This window comes from Mytilus trossulus, chromosome 7 (genome assembly GCF_036588685.1).
Source record: "Mytilus trossulus isolate FHL-02 chromosome 7, PNRI_Mtr1.1.1.hap1, whole genome shotgun sequence".
NCBI classification, from domain to species: domain Eukaryota; kingdom Metazoa; phylum Mollusca; class Bivalvia; order Mytilida; family Mytilidae; genus Mytilus; species Mytilus trossulus.
The window spans coordinates 78093921-78121340 of NC_086379.1; the positions used below are offsets into that span (position 1 = coordinate 78093921).

Genomic DNA, 27420 nt, shown 5'->3' on the forward strand with positions numbered 1-27420 from the left:
CAGTCTTCTTCTTCTTCTTTTGGTTTCTAGCGATCCTTCAATTATTGAAGATTATTCGCCGGGCGTCGACTATAAAATTTATAATTTACACTAATTTAGCAACAAAAAATCAAAAATAACAAAATCAAAAAATCAACATAACGTATGTACATTTGAAAAAATAAATTGTGATAAAACTATATACATTTGATAACAGAATAGTTAGGGATAGAATATGGGGATTAGAGCAGATTCTGAGATCATACTCTTGAATCCCTCTACCGTACTGCATGATACTATTTGTTGTGGCAGATGATTCCAATTTATAACTGTTCGTGGATAAAATGAATATTTATAACTGTCTTTAGATGTTTGTATTTGCCTAAATGAGTGTGGATTGCTATGTCTGGTTCTATTGTCAAGTGGGATCAAAAGATTATGTGTAGGAGCTGCAACAATTTCATGAATAATTTTGTAAAAGAAAACAAGTCTGTATCGTAAACGCCTAATTTCGAGTGGGTACCAATTTAGGTCTGTCATCATTTCAGTAACTGAGCTGGTGTTATGGAAGCGGTTGCATGAGAAGCGTGCTGCTCTTCTCTGAACTTTTTCAATTTGTAAATTTTGTTGTTTTTGATGTGGGTCCCAAATTGTTGAGCAGTACTCTAATTTTGGTCGGACAAGAGCTTTATATGCATGAGCTTTAACTTTCGGTGATGCTATTTTTAGGTTTCTACGAATAAATCCAAGGGACTGGTTTGCTTTTGATGTCATGTTATCTATATGTTTGTCCCATTTTAAATTTGATTGAAGAGTTAGGCCTAAATATTTTGTAGAGTCAACTTTTTCTAAAGAGTGATTGTGTAATTTATAGGTAAAGTCTAAAGGTTTGCGTTTTTGAGTTACACTGAGAATGTTGCACTTGTCAGGGTGAAAATGCATGAGCCAGTCCTGCTCCCACCTGCCGGCCGCTTCTAAGTCAGACTGTAATTTAAGTGTGTCATCTGGTTTTTTAATTTCCCTATAAATAATGCTGTCATCTGCAAACAATCTTAATGTACTGTGTTCAATATATTCTGCCAAATCATTGATGAAGATTAAAAATAAAATTGGACCAAGCACTGTGCCTTGGGGTACCCCAGATGTTACAGGAATTTTATTTGATGTTTCACCTTCAAGGACTACTGTTTGTGTTCTGTTTGTTAAGAAATCTTGAATCCAATAATATGCATTACAATTTATACCATAGAAACCAATTTTATACATGAGGTGGTGGTGTGACACTTTATCAAATGCTTTTGCAAAATCCATTATTATGATGTCTATTTGGATGTTTTTATTATTTGAATTTGCAAGATCTTGAATAAATGATATTAGCTGAGTTTCACAGGAGCGGGAGGATCGAAAACCATGTTGTAAGTCATATAGTATTTTATTTTTTTCCAGATGTTTCATAATGCTACTAGCTACAACATGTTCTAATAGTTTGCAGCAGATGCAAGTCAATGATATTGGACGATAGTTTATAGGATCGTGTTTGTCACCTTTTTTGAATGCTGGACATACACTTGCGTGACGCCAGTCATCTGGCCCAAGACCACAATTAATGACCCCGCTTTTCGTTGTCCACGAATATAGTTCCTTTTAATTAGAGTGTATTTTTCCTTAATTTTTTTTCTTTCCTTTCCTCACTCATTCCTTAAATCTTTTTGGGTGGAAATGAAAGAAGAGAGGTCAAATAAATTTTTGGAGGTTGTATTTTAACTGATTTTGATATGGAATGAGTGATTAGGTCAAGTGCAAAAAGGTGATATTTACAGTTTTCGGAACATCTCTTGACTTGTCAATAGGGGTATGGATGTGTATTGGCTAAATTTGTAAAAGTGATTGCTTCAATCTTTCTGAATTTTGGATATATATTTGGACTAGGACAATACATTACACACACAAAAAAATTGACAAAAGTGCATGGTGCAATTTTTTTAATGATGCAAAAGGTTATAAAGAACTGATAGAGGAATTAATTGTGGTCTGTGGCCTAAGAGGTGCATTTCAGCAAATTTTGAATTTTTACTTTGGCATCTTTTCTGAATGATCTATTGGTATTGATTTGTCAAACTATATGAGAAGAAATGATTTTCACTTTCATTTGATAGAAATTTTGTGAAAAAGTAACTTTTCAGGTTAAATGCCTAAAATGTAGCTTTTTCACTTTTTTCACAATTTTTTCAAAAACAGCATGCTTAATTTCTCTCTGACAGTTTTTTTCTGATATCTATTTGTGTTTGTGGTATTTATTTCAGTTGTTTAACTTATTTGTGAACTCTGAACACAAAAAAAAGTAGATAAAAACATAAAATGAGTGCAAAATGTGCTGTTTTAATAGTCTAAGGCTAACGGTCAGTATACGCAGCAGGTGAAATGTGAAATTCTGTGCACTTAAAAGTTGTATTCCAAAACAGATTGCACTGAACCTACATCAAAAACACTTATTACTGGTTGCTTAACCATTTCTGTTTCACAGACTACCTTTACTTTCTTCTGTTGGATAGCTAGTGGTTTAAATATTGGCCTTTTGAGGCTGAAATTTCATTCAGTTTTTAAACAGTAAAGTTAATAAACTTTGCATCAGACCATACTGTCTGCATATATAGTTGAAAGTGACAGTCTTGTTACATCCAGGCTCCATGTTTTATCATATCAGAGCACAGATTTTAGCAAAAAGAAGTATATCTCCATCTCCCATATCATTTATATGCTTTTAAATATGCAAATGTGGGGAACGGCCTAAACTGGCAATCTGTTTTTTTAAGCATAACATTGCTAAAGACCATTTTATCCACATGTGTTATGCTATTTGAAACTTATATTTCCATCAAAAGTACATTTATAACCTGTTAAAGTTTGTTTGATAACTTAACAACTTCAGAAAATTGTGGTAAGTGAAAAATATTACATTTGATATAAGGCCTCACCCTAATTGAAAACCTCTATTTTTTGGCACAGGCTCATATAAAATTAACTTCTGGCCATTTTTCATAAGTCTGATACATGAAGTATGCTTTCTGTTGCTTTAAATAGATGTTAACTTATACATAGAGACATTAAAAAGTGTTAGTTTTGGTATCTTTTGGTTTTTAGAAGCTCAAATTTGATAGTTTTAATTGTTCTAATTCAACGCCACAATTCAGCACCCAAAATTCAGATATAAAAAATGCCACATTTTTTTTATTTGGTATCATATGGCTTTGAAACTTTGTAACCTGTTTTATAATATACTAAGCTTGGATCATGCAAAGTTTTATTAGAATTGGTCAAGTTTTAGGCCCCTAATAGGCCCAAGACCACAATTAATGACCCCGCTTTTCGTTGTCCACGAATATAGTTCCTTTTAATTAGAGTGTATTTTTCCTTAATTTTTTTTCTTTCCTTTCCTCACTCATTCCTTAAATCTTTTTGGGTGGAAATGAAAGAAGAGAGGTCAAATAAATTTTTGGAGGTTGTATTTTAACTGATTTTGATATGGAATGAGTGATTAGGTCAAGTGCAAAAAGGTGATATTTACAGTTTTCGGAACATCTCTTGACTTGTCAATAGGGGTATGGATGTGTATTGGCTAAATTTGTAAAAGTGATTGCTTCAATCTTTCTGAATTTTGGATATATATTTGGACTAGGACAATACATTACACACACAAAAAAATTGACAAAAGTGCATGGTGCAATTTTTTTAATGATGCAAAAGGTTATAAAGAACTGATAGAGGAATTAATTGTGGTCTGTGGCCATCTGGGATCTTTCCAGAGTTCAGTGATGTTTGAAATATGATTGATAAGATGGGAGAGATAGATGATTTACACTCTTTTAAAATTTTACCATGGATGAGATCAGGCCCAGCAGCTTTGTTGATGTTGATATTATTTAGGAGTTTTTCAATGCCTTGTTTTTGTATCTTAATATCAGGCATCTGCGGATGTTTACTGACGCCCTTGTCTGGTATTGGGTCATCTGTTACAGGTGTAAATGCTTTTTTGAACTGTTCATTTAAAATATTAGCTTTTGCTTTTGAGTCGGATGTTAGTTAGCCCTCTTTTCGGAGTGGTGGTATGTTAGAGCTTTCAGACTTTTGTGTTTTTATGTAACTGAACAGATTTTTTGGGAAACTCTTTGATATAGTAGTAGGGTTTTCATCAACTGGTATCCCACATATCATATTTTCAATATAATTCCAATAAGATGTTCTTTGTTGTTTTTGTATATCATGTTTTAATTTTTTAAGTTGGTCTAGTTTCCCTTTGCCTTTTAATTTGTACTTTTGATACTTTTTCTTGTACTTTTTCATTTGCCGTCTAATACTGTCTGTTATCCAAGGTAAATTTTTACTATTTCTCATCATTTTCTGTGGTATGTTCTCAGTGATAGTGTTTTGTAATGAGTTTTTGAATATTAACCAAAGTGTGTTTGTATCTTCACTATCTTTTTTATGTATGATCTTTTGATATATGCCGTCTATATCCTCTTTTATTTTTTGCCAGTTTGCATTTTTATATTTATATACTTTTCGTGGCTTGGTTGGCATCTTTTTAGTGATAGTAAACATTCTAAATATACAATATCATGGTCTGCCTCACCTAGTGGTGGTATGGTTTCAGTTTTTTCAATGATGGCTGGATAATTTGTTAACACAAGATCTAAAATTTTATCATTTCGAGTTGGTATGTTTACAACTTGTGCTAATGAATGGTCATTTATCATATCTAACAGTTGTTGATGTTGTTTTTGGTTTGGTTTTCCAGGGATGACACTTGTTGTTTCCCAATTGATGTTTCCTAAATTAAAGTCCCCACCAATAATTATGGCTGACTTTGAGTTTACATTTATTCTACTTATCGATTCATTTAGTAAATCTAAAGATGTATCATCATCTGGCTGGGGTCGATAATAAGCACATATATAACATTTACGTGCATTTGATATCGATAATTCTACCCATATCATTTCACATCCTGTGTCTAGTTCTTTGATTTCTGTACATAAATAATTATTTGATATAGCTATGAGTACACCTCCATGACATTGTCCTTTTTTATTTGGTGGTCTATCTTTTCTAAATACTGTGTAATGATCTTTTGAAAAATATTCATAAGATGATGTTTTTGAGTCTAACCAGGTTTCAGTACCAATTATAATATCAGGCTGTGTGGTATCAATCAAAATATCTACTTCTGGTTTTTTGTTCTTAATAGACTGGAAGTTAATATTTACTATTTTTAAAGGTCTGAGTAACTTATTTTGGGTATTTATACCTTTTTTGTTTTGTTTTCTGATGTCCTTTTGTGATATTGGTGATGAACAAGCATGTGGCTGTCCAGTCATTTCTGATTTCAAAATAAAGTACAAATACGGAATCTGAACTTTTCAATAAAAGAAAGTTAAAATAAATGCAAAATAATATAAAAACCCAATAGCAAAATATGCAATCTTACCAACACCTGAGAAAATTTTATTTTATTATTGTGTGCCAGCTGGTGTTCAATTTTGTCCATCCTGTTTTTTAACTGATAGCAAAAGTGATAATAGTTATCAAAGGTACCAGGATTATAATTTAGTACGCCAGACGCGCGTTTCGTCTACATAAGACTCATCAGTGACGCTCATATCAAAATATTTATAAAGCCAAACAAGTAAAGAAAATATCCAATGAAATGTGTGGCTCGCACTTGCATAGCAGTGTTCATTTGAAATCACATTGACATTTATCATTTATGTAGATTTCCCCAAAAAAATCTGCAGATAGTCGGTACGTTAAGGAAAATCATCACTTTTCTTATTTTTCAAACGCTCTTAAAAAAAAGTTGTGGAGACAGTGGCATTGGAAATTTACTATTATGTCCCTTTTCAATGATACTGACTGGAAACTTAGTCAATAGATCAGTTATGTTGATTGTCAAAATTATTTTACACATTTTGGGGGGTAAGAATCATGCAAATGAACTGAAGAAAAGGCATGTAAGCTCATCTTACAAATATGATACTATTTCTAGACCACAAAACAGCACGCGCAAAATAGTCGTCGCAAAGATTTGTAACCTTTGAAATTGTTGTCACGCGCTAAAACCCCCATGGGCATTTTCAAAAGTTGGCAGGTATGGGTAACAGGAACGAACAAGGGCAGTAACAGAGAGGACACAGTGGTAACAGGGAGGACAAAGTGGTAACAGTAGAGACAAAACATAATTTAGGTCACAAAAATCAATCACAAAAAAATCGAATTTGAATTTCCTAGGGATACAAACGAGAGACATAAGTATTTAAACATTATACACGAACCATTAATACGTGTATCATCCCTTTCCGGGTCAAACAAACAAAAAAACAAACAAAAAACAAATGAAAAATTGGTATTGCTGTTGTGTTGTATGAAGTAAGATTTAGGTGCCGCAAGTCGTAAAAATCAGTACATGCATAAGATGACACGCCTTTCTGTGAACTACCGCTTTTAATATCAAGTTCAGCATGTTGGTTGTTATTAATTTATCATATACTTTTCCTGAATATGCCTTTAAGTGTCCACTGGAGGCTAACCAATCACTAGAACAACCCCCCATCGTACCGTCTTAGAGCAGGTTGAAGATGTAGGTGTAAAAAGGAAAACTAATTTCATATGTTTAAAAACACAAAGACATGTTAAAGAACACAACAATACAACTGAACGAAAATTCAAATAAAACATTTTTTTATTGTCGATGATTCTGATATGCATGTATCTAGTTTCTGACACATTTTAACACTGAAGGCTTGTCATTCTTGGATTTTTGAATCAACTCCATAAGGTCACGAAGAGCGTCTGATTTTGCTTGGATTCAGAATGATAGCCAATATTCTGGAAGTTGTAGCAGCTTTTGTCTTTCGATTATTTTGGCAAATAAAAGCACGGAGGCGTCCAAAAGAAGGGGTCGGGAATATGTGTAATTATAAAAATGAATAATACCCACAGATTTGCCGCTGGTGTGGTTATTTATATTTGGAATGGAAAATAATGGCAAATACATCAATGACCTGCAACTTTAAGAAGGCAATAAATAAATGGGTAGAAATTCTTATACCAATTAATGGGTCGACCCATACGTACATGATGTGCACCTACTGTAGACTTAAACTTGTGTTCTAATCTTTTTATCTCTTAATATCAGCCCATTTGAGTAAGATAGTGGTAGCTGTGAAATATATATGTGACGGAGAAGGGATTTTCACGTTATTACTATATGAATAGGGCAGGGGACTTCAAAGCACAACCGGAGGTATAATATACTGACATTTATATGTTGTGCACCCCCCTTTTTTTGGGGGAGAATAAAGGACATTCGTTTGTGTCATAAGTGTTGCTGTCGTCTCGCAAGGTCTGTATCTCTATTTGTCTGTAACGAAAAAGTATCATGTCTCCAAGAAACCAGTACAAAGTTGGCAAAATATGATGATAGTTTTATAACCCAAGCAGAACAAAATATCAGATGATGTTACTAAATGAAAAAAAACCATTCTGTTTACCTTTAAATGCAGTTTTATGTACAGATTATTTGAATGAAAAGGTTAATTATGAAAAGGGAACGCATGGAAATAGGCGAATTTTCATACTTCAACAAATATAAAAAAAATACGAAACTTTTAGAACACTAATATTTAAATGTACTACTTTAGTAATATATACGTGTTTCTCGTTTCTCGTTTTCTTTGTATAGATTAGACCGTTGGTTTTCCCGTTTGAATGGTTTTACACTAGTAATTTTGGGGCCCTTTATAGCTTGTTGTTCGGTGTGAGCCAAGGCTTCGTGTTGAAGACCGTACTTTAACCTATAATGGTTTAGTTTTTAAATTGTTATTTGGATGGAGAGTTGTCTCATTGGCACTCACACCACATCTTCCTATATCTATCTTGCACAATGTGTAAACTCTTATGTTAAATTGAAAAATTATGTCAAACTTACAAATTAATTAGACATTAATAGACAATAAACGAAAAATGTTCATTTTTTTGAAATGACTGATATACGGGCCGATTTATTTCAACTTACCTAGATATTTTTCTAATTTTCACGCATTTCCTGTATATTCAGTTGAAATAATGCTCGTTTTTAAATCAAATTTCCAATATTTAACCGTCAAATGTAAAGATAACCTTAGTGTCGGTCATGATTTGACAGCTCGACTTTCAATTTATAAATTTTCAACGGTATATCAAACCAAGGATTTGAATAGGAAGACTATGATCGGTTGTTTTATAAAAAGTTTGGAGCAAGACATAAACATTACTGGGGTTTTGTTCTGTCATATAGCTGGGACTATTATACTTTCCCGGTAGAAATCAAACATAATCTTATTCTAACATTGTATAGAAATACTTGCCAATGGACAGCAAAAAAAAAAAACAATCATGCATTCAAACTTTGCGCTAACAGTTTAGGAAGATGGAATAAAATTAAAAAAAAACCAGTGATATCACGGTGATATGATTGCCAACGAGTCAACTGCTCATTGTAATTTAAATGAAGTGAATGCTAAAAATTAAAGGCAACTGTATGGCTATCCACAACGAAACTGAAATAATATATTCTTCAGTCTCACGTGATTGAAAATATGTTCTGGTTTGTTATGGTCAATTCACAACATTTTGTCTTCGTTTATTCTAAAAAGGGGCACTAGCTGTTTAACTCGTGTTCACCGATTTCACCGTCATATTCTCAGAGATATTTGATGTATATCAATGTAAAATATTTATCCAAATTATAAAAGTCTGAAATAAACAATTGACAGGGAATAGGCTCGATAAAATGTAGTTTCGTTTTGTGTGTATTTCAGTCTTGATGCCATCTAATTAACTATCGAATTGACCTCCGAAGACCTACGATAGTCATATACTAGTACATGTACGCGATATAAACATAAATATTGATTTAGATATGAAGCAAACTCGTCACGGCAATATGATTTTCCGGTGAAAGAAAGTGACAGGACATAGAGTCACAAATTTGGTAGGACAAAAAGTCACACAGAGGACAAAAAGTCACAAATAATTTGTTGGCAGTTGTTTTAATATATAAGAGAAATATCTTGAAATATTTACTTTTTAATACATATATTTAAATGAAAGTTAAGGAAATGTCTCATTATACTTGAAAAATCAAGATTGATTTGATTTTAGTCATGCAAAAGATATATTTCTTGGCACCATGAAGCCATTTAAGTGCCAAGCCACTTTAACATTTTGTTTTTTTTAACAATTATTTGATTGTCTTTGATATATTTTTGATAAATTTTGTTTACAAAGTTGGTATATATACAATAGTTCAAGAAAAATACAAATTTTTTTTTTGTAGAAATAAGCTGTTTTTCTTTAAAGAAAATAATCAGAAAAAATGAATTGCAGTGACTTTTTGTCCTGTGACTTTTCTTCCGTGACTTTTTGTCTGTGACTTTTTGTCCTGTGACTTTCTGTCCAACATTCGATTTGTCTATGTCTGTTTAGTTTCATATTATAAATTAAAGATATATGTTAATCGTCGTTTTCACCTGTATAAGATTTTATGTGTGGATCGAATCAGTCAATCAAATGATTTACCTTTGTTTTACTTTCAATATTGACATTCTTTTCCTTTAAATAACCGAACACGCACAATAAATGTGTTATCCACTTTAAGCTTATAGGAGTTAAATTGAAGTTTATATGAATACAGATTCAATGAGGTCAAGTGAATAATTCATTATCAATATTTCAATACTGGCTGCTAAAAGCGAATTCTTATTTCACCTATCACCTTTTCAATAATGAATGAACAAAAAAATCATTCTTAAGATTTTTTGTAGATCTTGTAGCTAGTGCTCCTTTAATGACATTGCTTAATAAAATCTACAACCAATGATTGAAGTTAGAATGTTGAACGATCAACATGTTATGATATTATCAGGTTAAATAGTTTGAGCTTGCCTTTCAGTCACTTTGAGCATTTTATGCAATGTTTATAATGTATATATTAGTCCACTGCAGTTTATTTAATAAAACCCTAGTCTATTATAGTTCAAACCGGCTTTTGTAAACATTCTTGTTTTATGTTTTATGTTTTATGTTTTATGTTTTATGTTTTATGTTGTTGTTGCTGTTGTTGTTGTTTATGAACATTAATATAAAATGTTTAAGTACTTTGTCAAACAAACTAAGATATGCGTGAAATTCAACTAAAATAGATAATAAAAGTATACAACATTCGAGACAGATAGTAAGACTTGTAATATTACTTCAACTATGGCGTTTTTTTTGGTTAGTTAATGTTGATGACAGATCTTCGGCAGTCTCTGTTACAGTAATTCTTAAGATTTTGTTAGAATTAGGTGATTAAGTGCTTTTAATATTGTCTAACACTGTATATGATGCTGTCTCATTGATGTATACTCTACAAATCATTTTATATATATTGAGCTATGTGTAACACTTTGGTACATCAGTATTCTTTTGTATTGTGATTTAAATGCGACAAAAAGATTTGCATTATAGAGTATCGCAGTCACAGTCTTCGTTATGAATTACGGACAGTCGAATACAAAGCACCGTCAGATGGTATCATAACGGAATGCCATTAACAGACCATTTGATTTAATTTTCCTCAGATTCAAATATTTTTGATTCTTTTACGTCGATGTTTTCGTAACCACGGACAATGATCCATTGGCCTTATAATTAACTCTTGCACTGATAAATTTTGTTTGTGAAGGTTGATGGCTTCTAGCTTTGTTTGACTGTCACAATCATAACTTTTGGTATCATAATGGAAAAAGATTGATTTGTTTTACTGTATTACCAGATATAAAATCTTATTTAGTATAGAATAGCGATGTTCGATAAGGCAGCATGATATATTGAATGACCCCTGGGCTCCCATCCATTTTCCTGTGTAAGTTTCAATCTGGTCCAGTTCATATCTTGAGCAAATATCATGTACATGCCACAATTGGTTATTGAAAAAGTAATCACAAAATTAACCGAAACTGGACGAAATTTTATAAAGATTAATGGAATATAGGCAATCTTGTCATAAATCAACTGGGGATTCACATTAATATATGTACAATATCTACTGCTTAATAAATCTAATTATTAACAACTTCATATGAACCAAATCATGTAAATCAATTTATCTGTTCCCGGGGGTGTGGGGATTATATCTGGAGTGCGTCATCAGTGTCCTGTGACACGGACAATACAAAGGTTTTTGACAGATATGAGTGCACTAGGAAATTGACCAGATAGGATAACTAAGACGTAGAAATAAAGAAATGATTCTTCATTGTGCGTCTTAATTACTGGATAAGATATTCTATCATTTGGAAAACTTCACCTCAATCCAAAACGTTGGCCTATAATAATCTTGATACCGAGAGCACTTCTTATTACCATTTGGTCGTAGATTTCGGTCCCCCCTACAGAAAATAGTTTCCAATGCGTTTACCTCGGAAGAAGCATGCAATCATTTTAAAAATCATAATTAGCGCTTGTAAAACTTGGAAAACATAGATGATCAAATTTGAATAAAAGAAAAAATAGGAAGAGAAACACGAATAGCGTGACAGAACCAATTTTTAAAAGCACTATCGAAAAGTTTGACGGATTCCCGGGGGAAATATGAAACTCCAAAGTTTGTACCTCGTTGAACATTGAAACATTTTACCAGTTAGAAAGAACATTATCCATCTGGTGTATGTATTTACCAGTTAGAAAGAACATTATCCATCTGGTGTATGTATCTACCAGTTAGAAAGAACATTATCCATCTGGTGTATGTATTTACCAGTTAGAAAGAACATTATCCATCTGGTGTATGTATTAACCAGTTAGAAAGAACATTATCCATCTGGTGTATGTATCTACCAGTTAGAAAGAACATTATCCATCTAGTGTATGTATCTTCCAGTTAGAAAGAACATTATCAATCTGGTGTATGTATCTACCAGTTAGAAAAAAAAACATTATCCATCTGGTGTATGTATTTACCAGTCAGAAAGAACATTATCCATCTGATGTATGTATCTACCAGTTAGAAAGAACATTATCAATCTGGTGTATGAATCTACCAGTTAGAAAGAACATTATCCATCTGGTGTATGTATCTACCAGTTAGAAAAGAACATTATCCATCTGATGTATGTATCTACCAGTTAAAAAGAACATTATTCATCTGGTGTATGTATCTACAAATCGGTCGATGTATAGACCAACATTTTACCAATTAGACAGAACATTATCCACCTGGTGTATGTATCTTCAAATCGGTCAATGTATAGACCAACATTTTACCAATTAGACAGAACATTATCCATCTGGTGTATGTATCTACAAATCGGTCAATGTATAGACCAACATTTGACCAATTAGAAAGAACATTATCCGTCTGGTGTATGTATCTACAAATCGGTCAATGTAAAGACCAACATTTTACCAATTAGAAAGAACATTATCCATCTAGTGTATGTATCGGCAAATCGGTCAATATATAGACCAACATTTTACCAATTAGACAGAATATTATCCATCTGGTGTATGTATCTACAAATCGGTCAATGTATAGACCAGCATTTGACTAGTTAGAAAGAACATTATCCATCTGGTGTATGTATCTACAAATCGGTCAATGTATAGACCAGCATTTGACCTGTTAGAAAGAACATTATCCATCTGGTGTATGTATATACAAATCGGGCAATGTATAGACCAAGGACCACTAAAAAAACGGGAAAAACACATCCAGATGTCTCCAGCAACAGAGAGAATGTCTATGCTATGAATTACCCGAATCAATTTGGAAAGACTGTAAAGAGGTAGAGCAAAATTTCTCTTTGCATTTGTTTCGCTCGAGTGGTCAAAAGTGGAAAGATTTTGAAACCCATGTGTCTACTTTTTTTTTGCAATGAGATTTGTTAACAAGTTAAAAAATAACAATGACATATAGATTCTAAAGTTAGTCTACCAAATAATGTTGGTTAAGACAGTTATGATATAATATTGCAAATGTTACATGTTTCCACTAATAAAGAAGGACTATTGTAACAATCCTATTAAATAAATTGTATCTTGCAGACAAATTGTATATTCATCTTCAGCTCTGGCGAAGAGCGCGTGTTCCTTTGAAAAATAATATTAACAAAAAGGTTTCCAATTCCAGTCAATGAAGATCATAGTCGAAAGCACCTTTCCATGAGCAGGGGTGTGACTCGCCACACATAGATGAATTATATAGACCCATCTTTCACTGAGGCCACCTTGTCCAATAAAAGGTAAATATAGCCTGATCATGCACGAGTGTAGTGTATCAATTGAGATATGTATTTATTCACATTTATTCTAAAAACAGTTGTTGGCATGACACGGGTTATGTTCTTCTCATATATGTTATGATGGTATGATACTAAACCTCTAGAGGAAGGATTGTGCCTGATGTTCATATGATGAAATCATAATCTTTCAGTCAGTTTAATTGAAGTATGGAGCTGGCATGTCAGTTAACTGCTAGTAGTCTGTTGTTATTTATGTATTATTGTCATTTTGTTTATTTTCTTTGGTTACATCTTCTGACATCAGACTCGGACTTCTCTTGAACTGAATTTTAATTGTTATGCGTTTACTTTTCTACATTGGTTAGAGGTATAGGGGGAGGGTTGAGATCTCACAAACATGTTTAACCCCGCCGCATTTTTGCGCCTGTCCCAAGTCAGGAGCCTCTGGCCTTTGTTAGTCTTGTATTATTTTAATTTTAGTTTCGTGTGTACAATTTGGAAATTAGTATGGCGTTCATAATCACCGAACTAGTATATATTTTGTTTAGGGGCCAGCTGAAGGACGCCTCCGGGTGCGGGAATTTCTAGCTACATTGAAGACCTGTTGGTGACCTTCTGCTGTTGTGTTTTTTTATTTGGTCGAGTTGTTGTCTCTTTGACACATTCCCCATTTCCATTCTCAATTTCATTCATAAAAGATGAAGCAGAAGGTATGTTACTCCTGAGATATGGGAAGTAGACAATTGGAAAGTTAAAATACTCACGTTTGACACACATTCTAGTTTCAAGTCGTCCTTCTGTGTCAATACCGAGGAAAAGGTCAACATATGAAAAGAAAAGACTTTCTAGTTTGGAAAGTCAGCGTTCTGTCTTCATTTATCAATTCCTGGATGAAAATAAAATCTTGCAAAAAAACCCGATACAAATCACGATTTTCAAACGTACTTACTATTAAAGTAGTCATCAATATATATGTTCGTCATAATTATAAACACGGTGAATTTTAGTAGAAATTGAAAGACTTTCTAGAAATGGACACTCTGTCACAAGTCATGAGAATGTAATTCTATTTTACGATAAGTTTTTAATGGTCTAGTGGTTAACTATTGTTTTTAACACCTCGTCCTTGACCTTTGACCCTCTGGTGGATAGCTGTCACATTGATTAGCATGTCACTTCTCTTTATTTTTATAATTGTATGAAGTTAAGTCACAGGATATTAGTCCTATTTGTTCTACCTTATACTAATATCAATCGACGTGTTTCTAAGTAATCGAACAAATCCAAAGGCATGAATCTCCAATTTTATACTGTTATAAATAGTGATAATAATACCATCTTATAAACATACTGTTTTGTTTGTTTTAATAATCTATCCTACCCAATTTTGACCATGAAATGTGAGACATTGAGAAACATAAACAATGTCAGACACTGATTCTAATATAAGCGTTTAACATTAACTATTTTCCATTAAGAAATGTTTCCAAGATAAACTTACGTCAATATGTCGAGTAAGAAATATCGAGTGAAACATTTTTGTTTGGCATTCTTTTCCCCGTTTACATTTATTGTTATGTCATTAAGAAAATTTATAGTTGCTCTCCGTAACCTAAAGAAGACTTGTTCTCTTAATTTACAACTCGTATCCCAATGCGGAATTAAACTTCCATTCCTTACAACATAAATAATTATATTCATGACAAGTAGAAATGTACTAGGGCATTGATTTTGGCTTTGTATCTACTTTTCGGTAAGTATGGTTACAAGTCTGGCTTTCTGTGTATTGATTGTGCATTGTAGATAAAAGACTGAAAGCATATTGTAAATTATTTGGTTGGAATCTTATATTTTACTTCCCACCCACATATCCCTCATGTCTTAAAATGCGTGACTAAAAAGTAGTGAATATACTTGTACAAAGAACCAGTATTTAAATCAGAGACATGTTAGAAATAAAGTCTAAAAAACAAATGAGCAGTCATTGTAGAAACAATACTGCAACATGCAATTAAGAAGACCATTCTTAAAATGTAACATGCAAACACGCAAGTAGAACTGACTGAAGATTGCATGTTTTTGAACAGATTGAATACGTAAATGAAGTAAAATCATTGCTCTTATACGGAAACTATGACGTAGTAAGCTATTTATCGGGCATTCAGCCTACGAAGATAGTAAAATAAAAAATACTGAACTTCGAGGAAAGTTAAAAAATAAAGGTCCTTAATCAAATTAAAAAATCAAAAGCTCAAACACATCAAATTACAAAATCAAAATCTCAAACACATCAAACGAATAAACAACAACCACATCATATTCCTGACTTGGTACAGGCATTTTACTATGTAGAAAATAATGCATTGAACCTGATTTACTTTACTGGTTTCGAATAAGAGCACAAGTTATATTGCAGGTGAAACAAAAACTTGCAAAATTTTTGTGTTATTTTAAAATTGTGAAGTGTATATTATATTGGTAGATATAATATTAAGATGTGATAAGAGAGCCAATGAGACTACTCTCCATCCAGTTCACATTTTTAAAAAGTAAACCATATATGAATTAGTATGGCGTTCATTATAGTATAAAATTGTTTAGGGGCCAGCTGAAGGACGCCTCCGGGTGCGGGAATTTCTGGTTACATTGAAGACCTGTTGGTGACCTCCTGCTGTTGTTTTTTCTTTGGTCGCGTTGTTTGTCTCTTTGACACATTCCCCATTTCCATTCTCAATTTGATCATTATAGATAGACTGTATACTGTATTTTACAAAACTATTTTTTGTCATCTTCAAAAGGCGAATCAAAGCAATTATACATTTGTTGATGTAGATTCCTAAATTATTAAATGTATACTTGATCGGGAGTATTTTTTGTTAAATCGATGTTTGATTTGGCAAATTTAAATCATCGTCAACTTTGCCTAGTTTGATGATGTTCTTGTGAATAAAAAACTGTTATTTGAAGAAAAAAATACACTAAGAAGACACAGTTTCCGTTTAAACGAGAATGCATTATTCTTTATAAAATTCAATTTAAACTAATATTGAAAAATGTTTATAGGAAATAATGGAAATGGAAGGCGTTTTTCAAGAAACTGATTGAATAGAAAATAAAATGCTACAAACATATATGTTAGTGTCTTTGTCTAAATGGTCGAGGTGTCCGTATATGGGGGACATTGGAAGCTGAGGTAAATGTAGAAGGAGTGGTGACAGTGATTGTAAAATGAATGGTCGCTAGTGTTTTAAAATCTTCACTGCTCATTTTCATTTGTTATAGCGTTATGTGGTATGGTTCTGTTTCTATTTTAAAATATCACAGAGGGAAATTATTGCTGTTATAAGTGGACAGGACTTAGTTGTATTGATGGTTCAAAAATTCTCAAATTTTGTTGTTGTTCCTTTATATAATTCATTATTTCTATTGGTATGCGATTTCAAAACGTGAAGGCATTTTTATGTATGGCCGTGGAACTGCTTGCATGCATCTCTCTCTGTCTCTCTCGATAAACTTCTGTCTTAATAAAATAAATAAAAATGTGCTTTCTTTTCATGTTTGAATTCATGAATAAGAGTTTTCGGATTTTTATCGTCAGTTGTTAAAATATCAGTTTCCATGATTCTAATCGAAAATTGTCAGCTACGTAGGTGATTTATATTTTCGTTTTCATTTGTGTTGGTACATGCTTGTCCCGATTTAACCAGAGCCATTCCTGTTTATTGCTCTCAATACTTTGAATTTCAACAAACTGCTCGTCATTGCTCACATTTATATGTAGATTGTTTTTCAGATTTCCATAACAGGAGGACAAGGAGAAGGTGTATAGTGGTGGTGTTTTTAACGGTTTTATGGTTTCATTAGAAATTAGGCGTTGGTCACTGTGACGTTAAAAAACCATGTTGCAGGTCCATATCAACCTCCCCATGTATGTGTATAAACCAGCTGACCATATCGTAACAGGCGATGTTAACATTGTCAATATAAACAACTTTCTATGAAATGCTTACGCCAGAAATTGGAATCTTGATTTTGCAATTCTTATGGCTCTGTCGAGGATTGGACGACACCCGAAAGTGAATGGTTTGAAGTTGTTAACTGTTAATTAATATACAATCAGAGAAACTTAATGTCATTCGAACACGAATAATTTGAATGTGTGCAAAGACGAGCTTATTGTTGAAGCATGTCCTATCTCTATTTAAAAATCATGTCCATGCGAACAATTTCACAAACAGCGTGGTTGTGTTTCAATCACATTATTTAAAGTGTTTGATATAAGATTTGTGAACTAAAAGTCACTAAGAAACCCATCAAGGACTGGTTTTACCAGTTTTACTGCACCAGTTGCATACTTCGATCATTAATTTCTCTTCAGTGAGGCACGAGATCTAAATGATTGAAAATCCAAATCTTAAGACAAACGTTGAAAAGAGATACCAGTATACCGAAAAGGGCCTAATGTCTAGATAAATGAAGGCAACAGTAGTATACCGCTATTCAAATGTTATAAATCGTTTCAGAGAAAACAAATTCGGGTTACAAACTAAAACCGAGGGAAACACATCAACTATAAGAGGAAAACAACGAAACAACAGAACACTGAAGTCTAACAAGAAAAAACAAATAAACCGACGGCAATGCAACATTCATAGAAAGGAACTATTATATATAGATAACAACTGCCATATTACTGACTTGGAGCAGGACATTTCAAGAAAAATGATGGGTTGAACCTGGTTTTTTAGCTAGCCCAAACTTGCGCTTTATGGCAATGAAAGATATACAGCTAAAATGAAAACATTATATAACGTAATTACAATATAAATAAACTAGGAAAGGCATCTACTAGTATACCACAAAGAAGACAACTAAATTGAAAATAAAAAAATTAAAAAAAAATAAACCAATACGAAGCCATATATGTGTGTAAATAATCGTAAACGTTATATATTTAAGTTAGATTATCTGCTTTTTAAACTTTGGCAGTAGACAGGATTTAAAAACAATATAGCGACATAAAAAACTTTGCCAATAGAAAACTTTTAGAGATTTTAGTATCTTTATTAAACAATGTTGACTGGTTATGTGTTTTTAAATTCTAAAAATGCATTTCTTAGATATGATCATTTGGTTAACAAATGTAAATGCCATGTTCAAACTATTAGCAGGCTTTTTATATTAAAGTATACATGATTTAAAGTACATATCCCACGTAATAAAGTAATAAAAAGTATACATGATTTAAAGTACATTTCCCACGTAATAAAGTAATAAAAAGTTATTAGAAACACCACATCACAGACAGAACTGTGTTGGGAAACAAATTTGTTTGTCTATTTCCATAAACTAAGCAAATGTCTATTAACATCTTTTGATCTATCGACAAACTCTTTAGAGGCATAGGAGATAGGATTTTTGTTTTTAATAAGGAAGAAAAAACAATTTTCAGTTACAACACTACGCCATCCCAAGCAAACCTTGTCTTGAACAGAGTGATTTACAACCGAGTCAGAAAACAAGAGGGGTAAATTCAATTACATATTTCATCTTTCTCACACATTATTTTATAATAGACTGATATATTCCTGAGATATCAATAAACCACTGGATTTCTATGATAACCATTGATTCAAACCACAATCTTCATGTCCGTTGCGAATATTGGTTATTGTTTTATAAAATCATTCACAATAGAGAATAAGTTTACCCTAAATAACGCGATGGTAAATTCTATAATAAGCTTGAACTATAATGTGACAATGCAAAGAATTTCCCTGAAGAGTAATTCTATCGACACTCAAAATTGACTGCTCCGAACAGCTTACAGTGTAACGGGACAGTGTGAATTATTTAGTTGTTAATGTTTGAATGTTGGCAGTTACTGATTTACAATTAAACAAATTCAATTTATAAAATCTTTTGAAATAATATTATCAGAGGCGGAAAATATTTGTTTATTTCATAGTTAGGTGTATAATCAGAAAGCTCTTAGATGGATGCGTTGCTGTAGTGAAGTCATATTTTTATTAGACACTGATCCAGGATTATGTGTGTCAAAAACGTCAGCACGATTTTGGATTTAAATTGTGATGGTGAAAATTTGTAACTACAGTAGCTTGATATTTGCAGGAAATGTAACTGTTTTGTTAATTATTTCAATGACAACTGACTATTGGGAATACAGAGGCTTTAATTCAACTTTATTAAATTCAACATTATTTCAAACTAAAAACGCTGAAATTATGCTACCTCGTGATACAAAATCATATACTCTGCTATGGTATAAACGAAAAAATATCAAAAAATTCAACAACGAAAAGAAGTCTTTATTGCAACAAGAAACTTTATATCAACCGCCAATATTTGTTAGCAACTTTTTCAGACTTGACACTGAAAACACAAGTATGCAGAAACAAAAGTCTTCAATCATAACGTCCGAATTAGAAGGAGGGATGGTGGTCTTATTTCAAGAGTATGGAAACCTATTCAGGGATTGTGATGCATTAGAAGGTAAAAATCATGTATGGATATTTTGTATTAAATTTTAGTGCACAATTTTTATTTGTAAATAGTTATTTCCTAACACTTGGCATGTTTAAGGTTTTGTCATTTCTATCGACAATTACTATGTTTGTCATATTTGATTATATATACTTGTAATAAAATTTTCAAGCAATAAATATTGGCCAGTTGTACTAACGATTATCAATTAACTTTTACAATTATCACTACCACATGTTTCTTAAATTCATTAAAATAAAGTAAAACATTGGATAATTGGCAATATACCCCATGTAATTTGCATAACTAACGTCATTTTATTTCGTTCATCAAATAATTGCATGTATATTATTAACGATCAATAACTGGACTTTATGGACGAAGGCAATTATCGGACATTGTTTTACTCGTTAAAATATATAAAATTTGTCTTCAGGTACACATTCATGTCAAGAAATCCTTGCTTAAAATACCAATGGAACTCCCCAAGCACCCATTAGTAGTCAAATATTTGAATTCATTCAACATATCAATTATGTGTCAATATATATCATTCGTGTAATTTGTTCAATAGGATGTAATTTCTTGGCATGGTCAAATGTTTAATCTGTATAACTTCTTAATGTACTTCTTGTTACTTAGTTTTTAGTTTTCGGTGTTGTATTTTGCATACTGTTGTTTGTCATCTGATCTTTTTTTCATTTTTTGTTATTACACCTTTTTTTGAAAATCTCTGATAAATTCGACCCTCGTTTGAATTCATATTATGAACTGCTACTCGTTTGTACATCGAAAGACAAGTGTTTGTTCTTACTAAAAAAAGATATGATACATTTTGAAAGATTTGAAGAAAACATATTTTTTCATAAAAAAAATAAGGTTTCAGTTTTTAGACACGGCTTACCTTAACGATTTTCAGGCATTTTAAGAAGCCTTCAGATTATACAGTTCATAATGCATCTATTTTTTTAATCGTTAGATCTGTTCATTTCTGGTGATGATTAAGCTAGATAAGTGCTTTGAACGTATCATTTTATATGTTTGTTTAATTGCTTCTTAAAAATTATATTGATAAATCAATTGTCTCTGTTTTCACATACGTCTTTGACAATTTTCAATCAACTTCTTTAAATCCTTCAAAGTCTTTAGTGCAGCTTAGTACTTTGTCATCTCATCATATATATAGAATAAATTTGACCCTTGTTTATTCTGATAGTAATCGTAATTTTACATTACATTCGTTACAATTCTATTATATTTTTGTTTGATCAGTTTATGAATGGATTCGACACAGTCGGTGATATATTTTTTGCACCATTTATTTGCATTATAATATTAAAGTTTATAATTCTTGAATTTGATACAGGATTACTAATTGCAAGAAACAAAATCTCTTTAAATGAATCATCAAAGGATTCCATAACGTAAATCAGATATGTCAACCATGCGATACAGTAAAAGCCTCCAACTGAATATCTCTAATCTACTGTGTAAACAGTTTTTTCACACTATTAAAAAGTTTAGGTTTGACTTAACCAAGTCCTGTTAATTGCTTTGATTGATTGTTTTCATTTCAACATCAGTATATTTGTCTAACCTAAAACAGCTTTAATCGATTTACATCCGTATATAGACTAATGATTGCAATTCGAATCGACATGGGAGAAATTAAAACCGTATGATACACCTGATAAAACTCTAAAATCTTTTATTTATGTTAGGCATGTTACGAAAGTAAACTTTAATTTAAATGCATTTTTTCTAATACGTTGATGAAGAGTCCATCGTCTCGTGTTTTCTTTTTTAAAGATTCAATACAAAATCTCTTGAAATCTTTGAAGTAAATGTACTAAAAAAAGGTATTGTTTGCATGAGGAATTGTATCATGCCGAGACAAAATAAGGCTGACATTGCATATATAAGGTACATTGGATTGTGTGTATTCCTTGGCATATACCACAATCGTATTACATAATATCAGGGATGAATATCTAATCGATTTATAAGATATACGGTTCATAATTCATATAATTGTTCTCAAACTAAGATTACAATTTTACGTATTATAATCCTGGTACCTTGATAACTGTTTACACTACTGGGTCTGTGCCACTGCTGGTGGACGTTTGGTCCCTGAGGGTATCACCAGCCCAGTAGTCAACACGTCTGTGTTGACATGAATATCAATTATATGGTCATTTTTATAAATTTCCTGTTTACAAAATTTTTAAATCTCGAAAAACTAAGGATTTTCTTATCCCAGGAATAAATTACCTTAGCCGTATTTGGCACATCGTTTTGGAACGCTTTGTACTTGTTTGGCTTTATAAATATTTTGATATGAGCGCTACTGGCGAGTCTTATGTAGACGAAACGCGTGTCTGGCGTACTGAATTATAATCCTGGTACCTTGATAACTAATTACGTGGTTTTTGGTTTACTAAATATTAAAAAATTAGATGTGATATAATTGCCATTGAGAAAACCCTTCACAAGTGACAAAATAACACAGAAATTAACAACTATAGGTCACTGTTAGGCCTTCAAGAATTAGTAAATTCCACACCACATATTTAGTTATAAAGGGCCCCGAAATTTCAAATATAAAATAATTCTAACAAGAAAACTAACAGCCTAATTAATGAACAAAAAAATGAACAAAAACAAATATATAACACAGCAACAAACGACATCCACAGAATTACATGTCCTGACTTGTGACAGACACATGCATACATAATATGGCGGGGTCCAAACCCTCCCCTAACCTTGGACAGTGGTTTAATAGTACAACATAACAACGAACTGTAAACATCAGTCGAAAAAGGATTAATTCATCAGATGGATACAAATAGAAATACATCTAACAGACACACATAAGTGTTGTAACCGGGTACTTGTACGTCCTAACATAAAAGACACTAAGAAAAGATGTTAATGTACTTGTCGTTGCTGACAGCTAATCAAAAGTCAAAAACAACCAATAGAATAAATTATGCATCTAAATTATCAATCAATACACATACAATATCAAATGGATTTAGTGCAAAGAAGTCATAAACAGTCAGCGATAAGCGAAATGAAAGTGCATAGCTATATACCAATAGTATTTAGTTTTCTTTTAATTTATTGATAGCATCATTAATATTAATGCCGAAAAAACAATATTCAAAAATCTATCTATGTTAAAGACTTTTTGGTCTTTCTGCTTCAATCTGTTTACAAAATGTATACATGAAACATACCGAGTGGAAATTCATGATTAAGATACCATTTTTTCAAGGAAATAAGCTTCATATTCTTTTATATAACAAAACGTTGATATAACCAGTCCAGCAGGCAGTATTTCAGTGCATGTTGACATTAATTTTGACTGGTAAGGTCCTAATCATAAATTAGCTGTTTACAAAAATTAGATTTTTTCAAAATACTAAGGATTTTCTTTATCAGAAATAAAATAACTTAACTGTATTTGGAAAATACTCTTGGAATGTTGAGCCTTTACAGTTCCTCATCTTAGTACTTATTTGGCCTAGTTTTACTTTTTTGATTCGAGCTTCACGGATGAGTCTTTTGAAGACGAAACGCTTCTGCCGTACACAATTTTAATCCAGGCAACTCTGATGAGTTTATTTGTAGTTGTTCTATTTTCGGATAGAGAAATCGAATGTTTCTGGTGCAATATATCTGCATTTTTCTTCTTTGACATTTGCATAATTGTAAATGATGATTTATTATCCGTAGAATATTGACACTTTGTAATTCAATCTGATTATAGTGCATTTTTAAGGCATAATACAATGACCTTTGCTTGTAGTTGACTTTAGTGTCTGTTAAGTGTAACGATTGGGTTGGCAAATGTTATGTTTGAACCTACTAGTATTTTGAGATCTCGTCCTTTGAAACCAACTATGATGTGCACATGCAGTTATACGTAGGTATATAATAGCAAGACGTATATGTCCTCAAATCTATTTTTTTGCATTCCTCATTGCTTTACATCTTTAGCATTTCACTAACAGAAATTCGTTCCCTTAGGAAACATTCAATTTGACAGGTGCCCCTGTAATGTTTTGTTTTTCTTTCTATGCAATGTCTCTCTTGACGAAACGTAACAAACGAAAACATTACAATGACCCAACAACTGTATTTGAATAAAACAAGAAGAATAAAACAAGAAGAATTTGAAATCCCTTTGAGTCGATGCAAGGTTATTTTTAGATCTTCCTCAAAGGTGTGAAATTGAATTGAATATTGGCGTTGACAATATCTTAAAATCTGTCAAAATGAAAACCTGAAATGACGATTTTTGATTAGTGTTCCATGTAAACTATGTCTCTGGAATCTTTAACATTAATACATTCTTTCATTTTTTTTCATCTATTGGCCATGTCGTTGTCATGTTCTATTATTTCACATTTGCATTGACAATTACTGACCTAACAGAATCATACAGTCCTCTTCTTCTAAATATAGATATGAAACAAACTGATTCCATTTCCAAACAAGACAGCTTGAAAAACAAAATTAAATTATTGTTTGCCAGTGTACACGTGGACCTACACTTTAGCTTCCATCTTATATGTTGACATTTTGTTTCTGATAAGGTAAAACATAACCAAATATGTATAACTTTTTATTAGAGCTACGAAAACTAATGGTCCTACGTCTGGCTTTATGTACTTATTCACTTGCATTGCACAATGGCAAGCTATATCAGACTGTTTTGACGTCTTTGCACTTAATCAATTGAATGTGTACTATTTGAAACCTTAGTCTAGGAGAATATTGTTTATTTATTAGTTGTTATTAAATGTCTTTAAACTAGCTTTCAGTAACTGCGAGTACTCTTAGATCAGTACTTGATCAGTTTGTCTTTTTATGTTCAACTCTAATCTGATTAATCAAACCATAGACTCCTTTAGTTTGTTTTCATGTTGTGCTCTTACACCACTGTTCAGGTTAGCGGATGGTTGGACACCCTAAGACATGTTTAGCCCGCCAGATTCTATATGTGCCTTTCATAAAAAAGAAGACTGTAAATCTGTTGTTAGTGCTGGTTGTTGTCAGACATGTCAGTTTTTTGTTGATTGTTTTTGTTTCTTTCAGAAATCAAATACTGCTATAACTCTAAATGCATGATTAGTATACAAACAAAACTTTGATAACCATAGTTGTTGGCGGAATATATTAAGAATAGGGTTGGGAACTTGTTATATATTTGTTTCTTTAAAATCAGATTTAATCTACCATTTGTCTACATAAAAAAAGCATGTACAAAGTCAGGAATATGACAGTTGTTATCCATTCGTTTGATGTTTTTGAGCTTTAGATTTGTCATTTGATTAGGGACTTACCGCTTTGAGTTTTCCTCGGAGTAATTTGTGATTTTACGTTTTAGTTGCAGTTCATGAAGATAAATATCAATTAAAAGAGGGACGAAAGATACCAAAGGGACAGTCAAACTCGTAAATCTAAAACAAACTGACAACGCCATGGCTAAAAATGAAAAAGACAAACAGAAAAACAATAGTACACATGACACAACATAGAAAACTAAAGAATAAACAACACAAACCCCACCAAAAACTAGGGGTGATCTCAGGTGCTCCGGAAGGGTAAGCAGATCCTGCTCCACATGCGGCACCCGTCGTGTTGCTTATGTGATTACAAATCCGGTAAATAGTCTAATTCGGTAGGTCAAATTCATGAAAGGGAAGGGGATTGTAGTTACGACGTAAGGAACATATCCGATATCATTTGTGAAACGGTTATTCCATAACGGTCAACCAACTCGTGATGGCGTCCGTAAAATTTACGAAGGGATGATTTCAACTTCACCATTTGGAACTCTTGGTTTAATAGCTTCCTTGTGAGAAGTAACCCTCTATCAAGAAAATCATGATAGGAAATGCAAGCACGGGAATATCGTATCAATTGGGAGATATATACCCCGTATGCAGGTGCTGCTGGAATGTTGCTACTTAGATATGGAAAGTTCACAATTGGAAAGCTGAAATCATCTCTTTTGTCGTAAAGTTTTGTCTTCAACCGACCCTCATTGTCAATTTCTAGATGTAAGTCAAGATATGAAGCTGAATTAACTGTGTCTGTAGTATCCTTTATCTCCAATTCGATGGGATAGATGCGATCCACATAGTCACCAAATTTTAAATTGTTTAGTGAAAGAACGTCATCTATATAGCGGAAAGTAGAGTTAAAGGATATTGCTAACTTCTTATCTTTCTTCCTAAGAAGTTCCTGCATGAAGTCAGCCTCATAATAATAAAGAAATAAGTCAGCAAGTAGAGGAGCACAGTTTGTTCCCATTGGAATGCCGACAGTCTGTTGAAAAACACGTCCTCCGAACGAAACAAATATGTTGTCAATCAAGAAATCAAGCATCTTGATAATATCGGTTTCATAGAATTTTTTGTTTGAATCAGAATGATTCTTTACAAAGTATGATTTATCCCTCCCTAAGACAAGATACTTGTATCTACGTTGGCCATTCTTTTTTATGAAGCAAAGTAATACCAACTCTTTCAATTTGTCTTTTAGTTTGGAATGTGGAATACTTGTGTAAAGAGTAGAAAAGTCAAATGGTTTAATACTGTTACAAGATGAAAGAGAGTTAGATTGTATGTACTCTAAAAGATCTTTGGAATTTTTAAGTATCCACATCTGATTCACGCCACCTCTAGAATATGCAGTTTCACAATAACTTTGAAGCCCGTCTTTGATTGCTGATAAAATGGATGTTAATAATTTAGAAAGGGGTTTCGTGGAGCACTTGGAAGACCCAGCAATATACCGTTGTTTGTAAGGACACTTATGTAGTTTAGGTTTAAAATATGATAAACAACAAAAAAAAAGCTCACGAAAGATATTCTGCTTATAATGTTGCACACACGACATACTTTTAGAAACGACTCATCAGTGACACTGGTATAAAAAATGAAAAGTCAAGTAAAGTACGAAGTTCAAGTTGAAGACAAAAGCAATACGTATATATAAACTGTTTTTAAGAACAATGTCTGTCTTCACGAGAAAAGTATATCGAAAGTACACATTTACAACAGTCTTTCTTTTTAAGTTGCACATTGATAGCTTTATAGTATCATTTAATTCTATATGGAACTTTCCTGTGGGAGATTTACTCAACATCTCTGATAAATTTATTTGACAATATGACAACGTATTTCGATTTTATATAATACCCAGAGGCATACATACGTAAAACAATTTAAATCCCATCATAAAATGTTATTTTTGCCAAACATGTCTTAAGACTTCTTCTATATTTGATGTCCAATATGGATTTTGGCATGTTTAAATAATCTTCTGGCAAACACAGTATGTTTACAAACATTGGGTATATTAATCTAGACATAAACGGCTAGGTTATTTATCGTTTTTCTTTCAGAATAAGGGAGAATATAGAGGTGGTATATTTTTTTTATAAATGTGTTCACTATGTTATTCTTAACCAAAAGCAATTTGAAAGTTGATCTAAGATAATTTTGTCAATTCATTTTAACCTTCGGTGGTTATATGTTGTTACATTTGGCTATAATTACATTATATAGATGTTTCATACGGTTCTATATATTGATTG

General features: G+C 32.3%; 1 protein-coding gene across 2 annotated transcripts in view; it reads left to right on the forward strand.

The window, feature by feature from the left end:
• Positions 1 to 13185: 13185 nt before the first annotated feature.
• The window catches only part of LOC134725893 (uncharacterized), a 49764-nt gene continuing 35529 nt past the window's right edge, over positions 13186 to 27420 (forward strand). The window contains exons 1-2 of one of the 2 annotated variants that reach the window (XM_063590161.1): positions 13186 to 13298; positions 19684 to 19811. In XM_063590161.1, coding sequence (XP_063446231.1) covers positions 13249 to 13298; positions 19684 to 19811 — 178 coding nt within the window. In that variant the 5' untranslated portion in view covers positions 13186 to 13248. Of the gene's footprint in view, positions 13299 to 19003; positions 19812 to 27420 lie in introns of those variants that run through there. The other variant, XM_063590160.1, reaches the window with a different exon arrangement.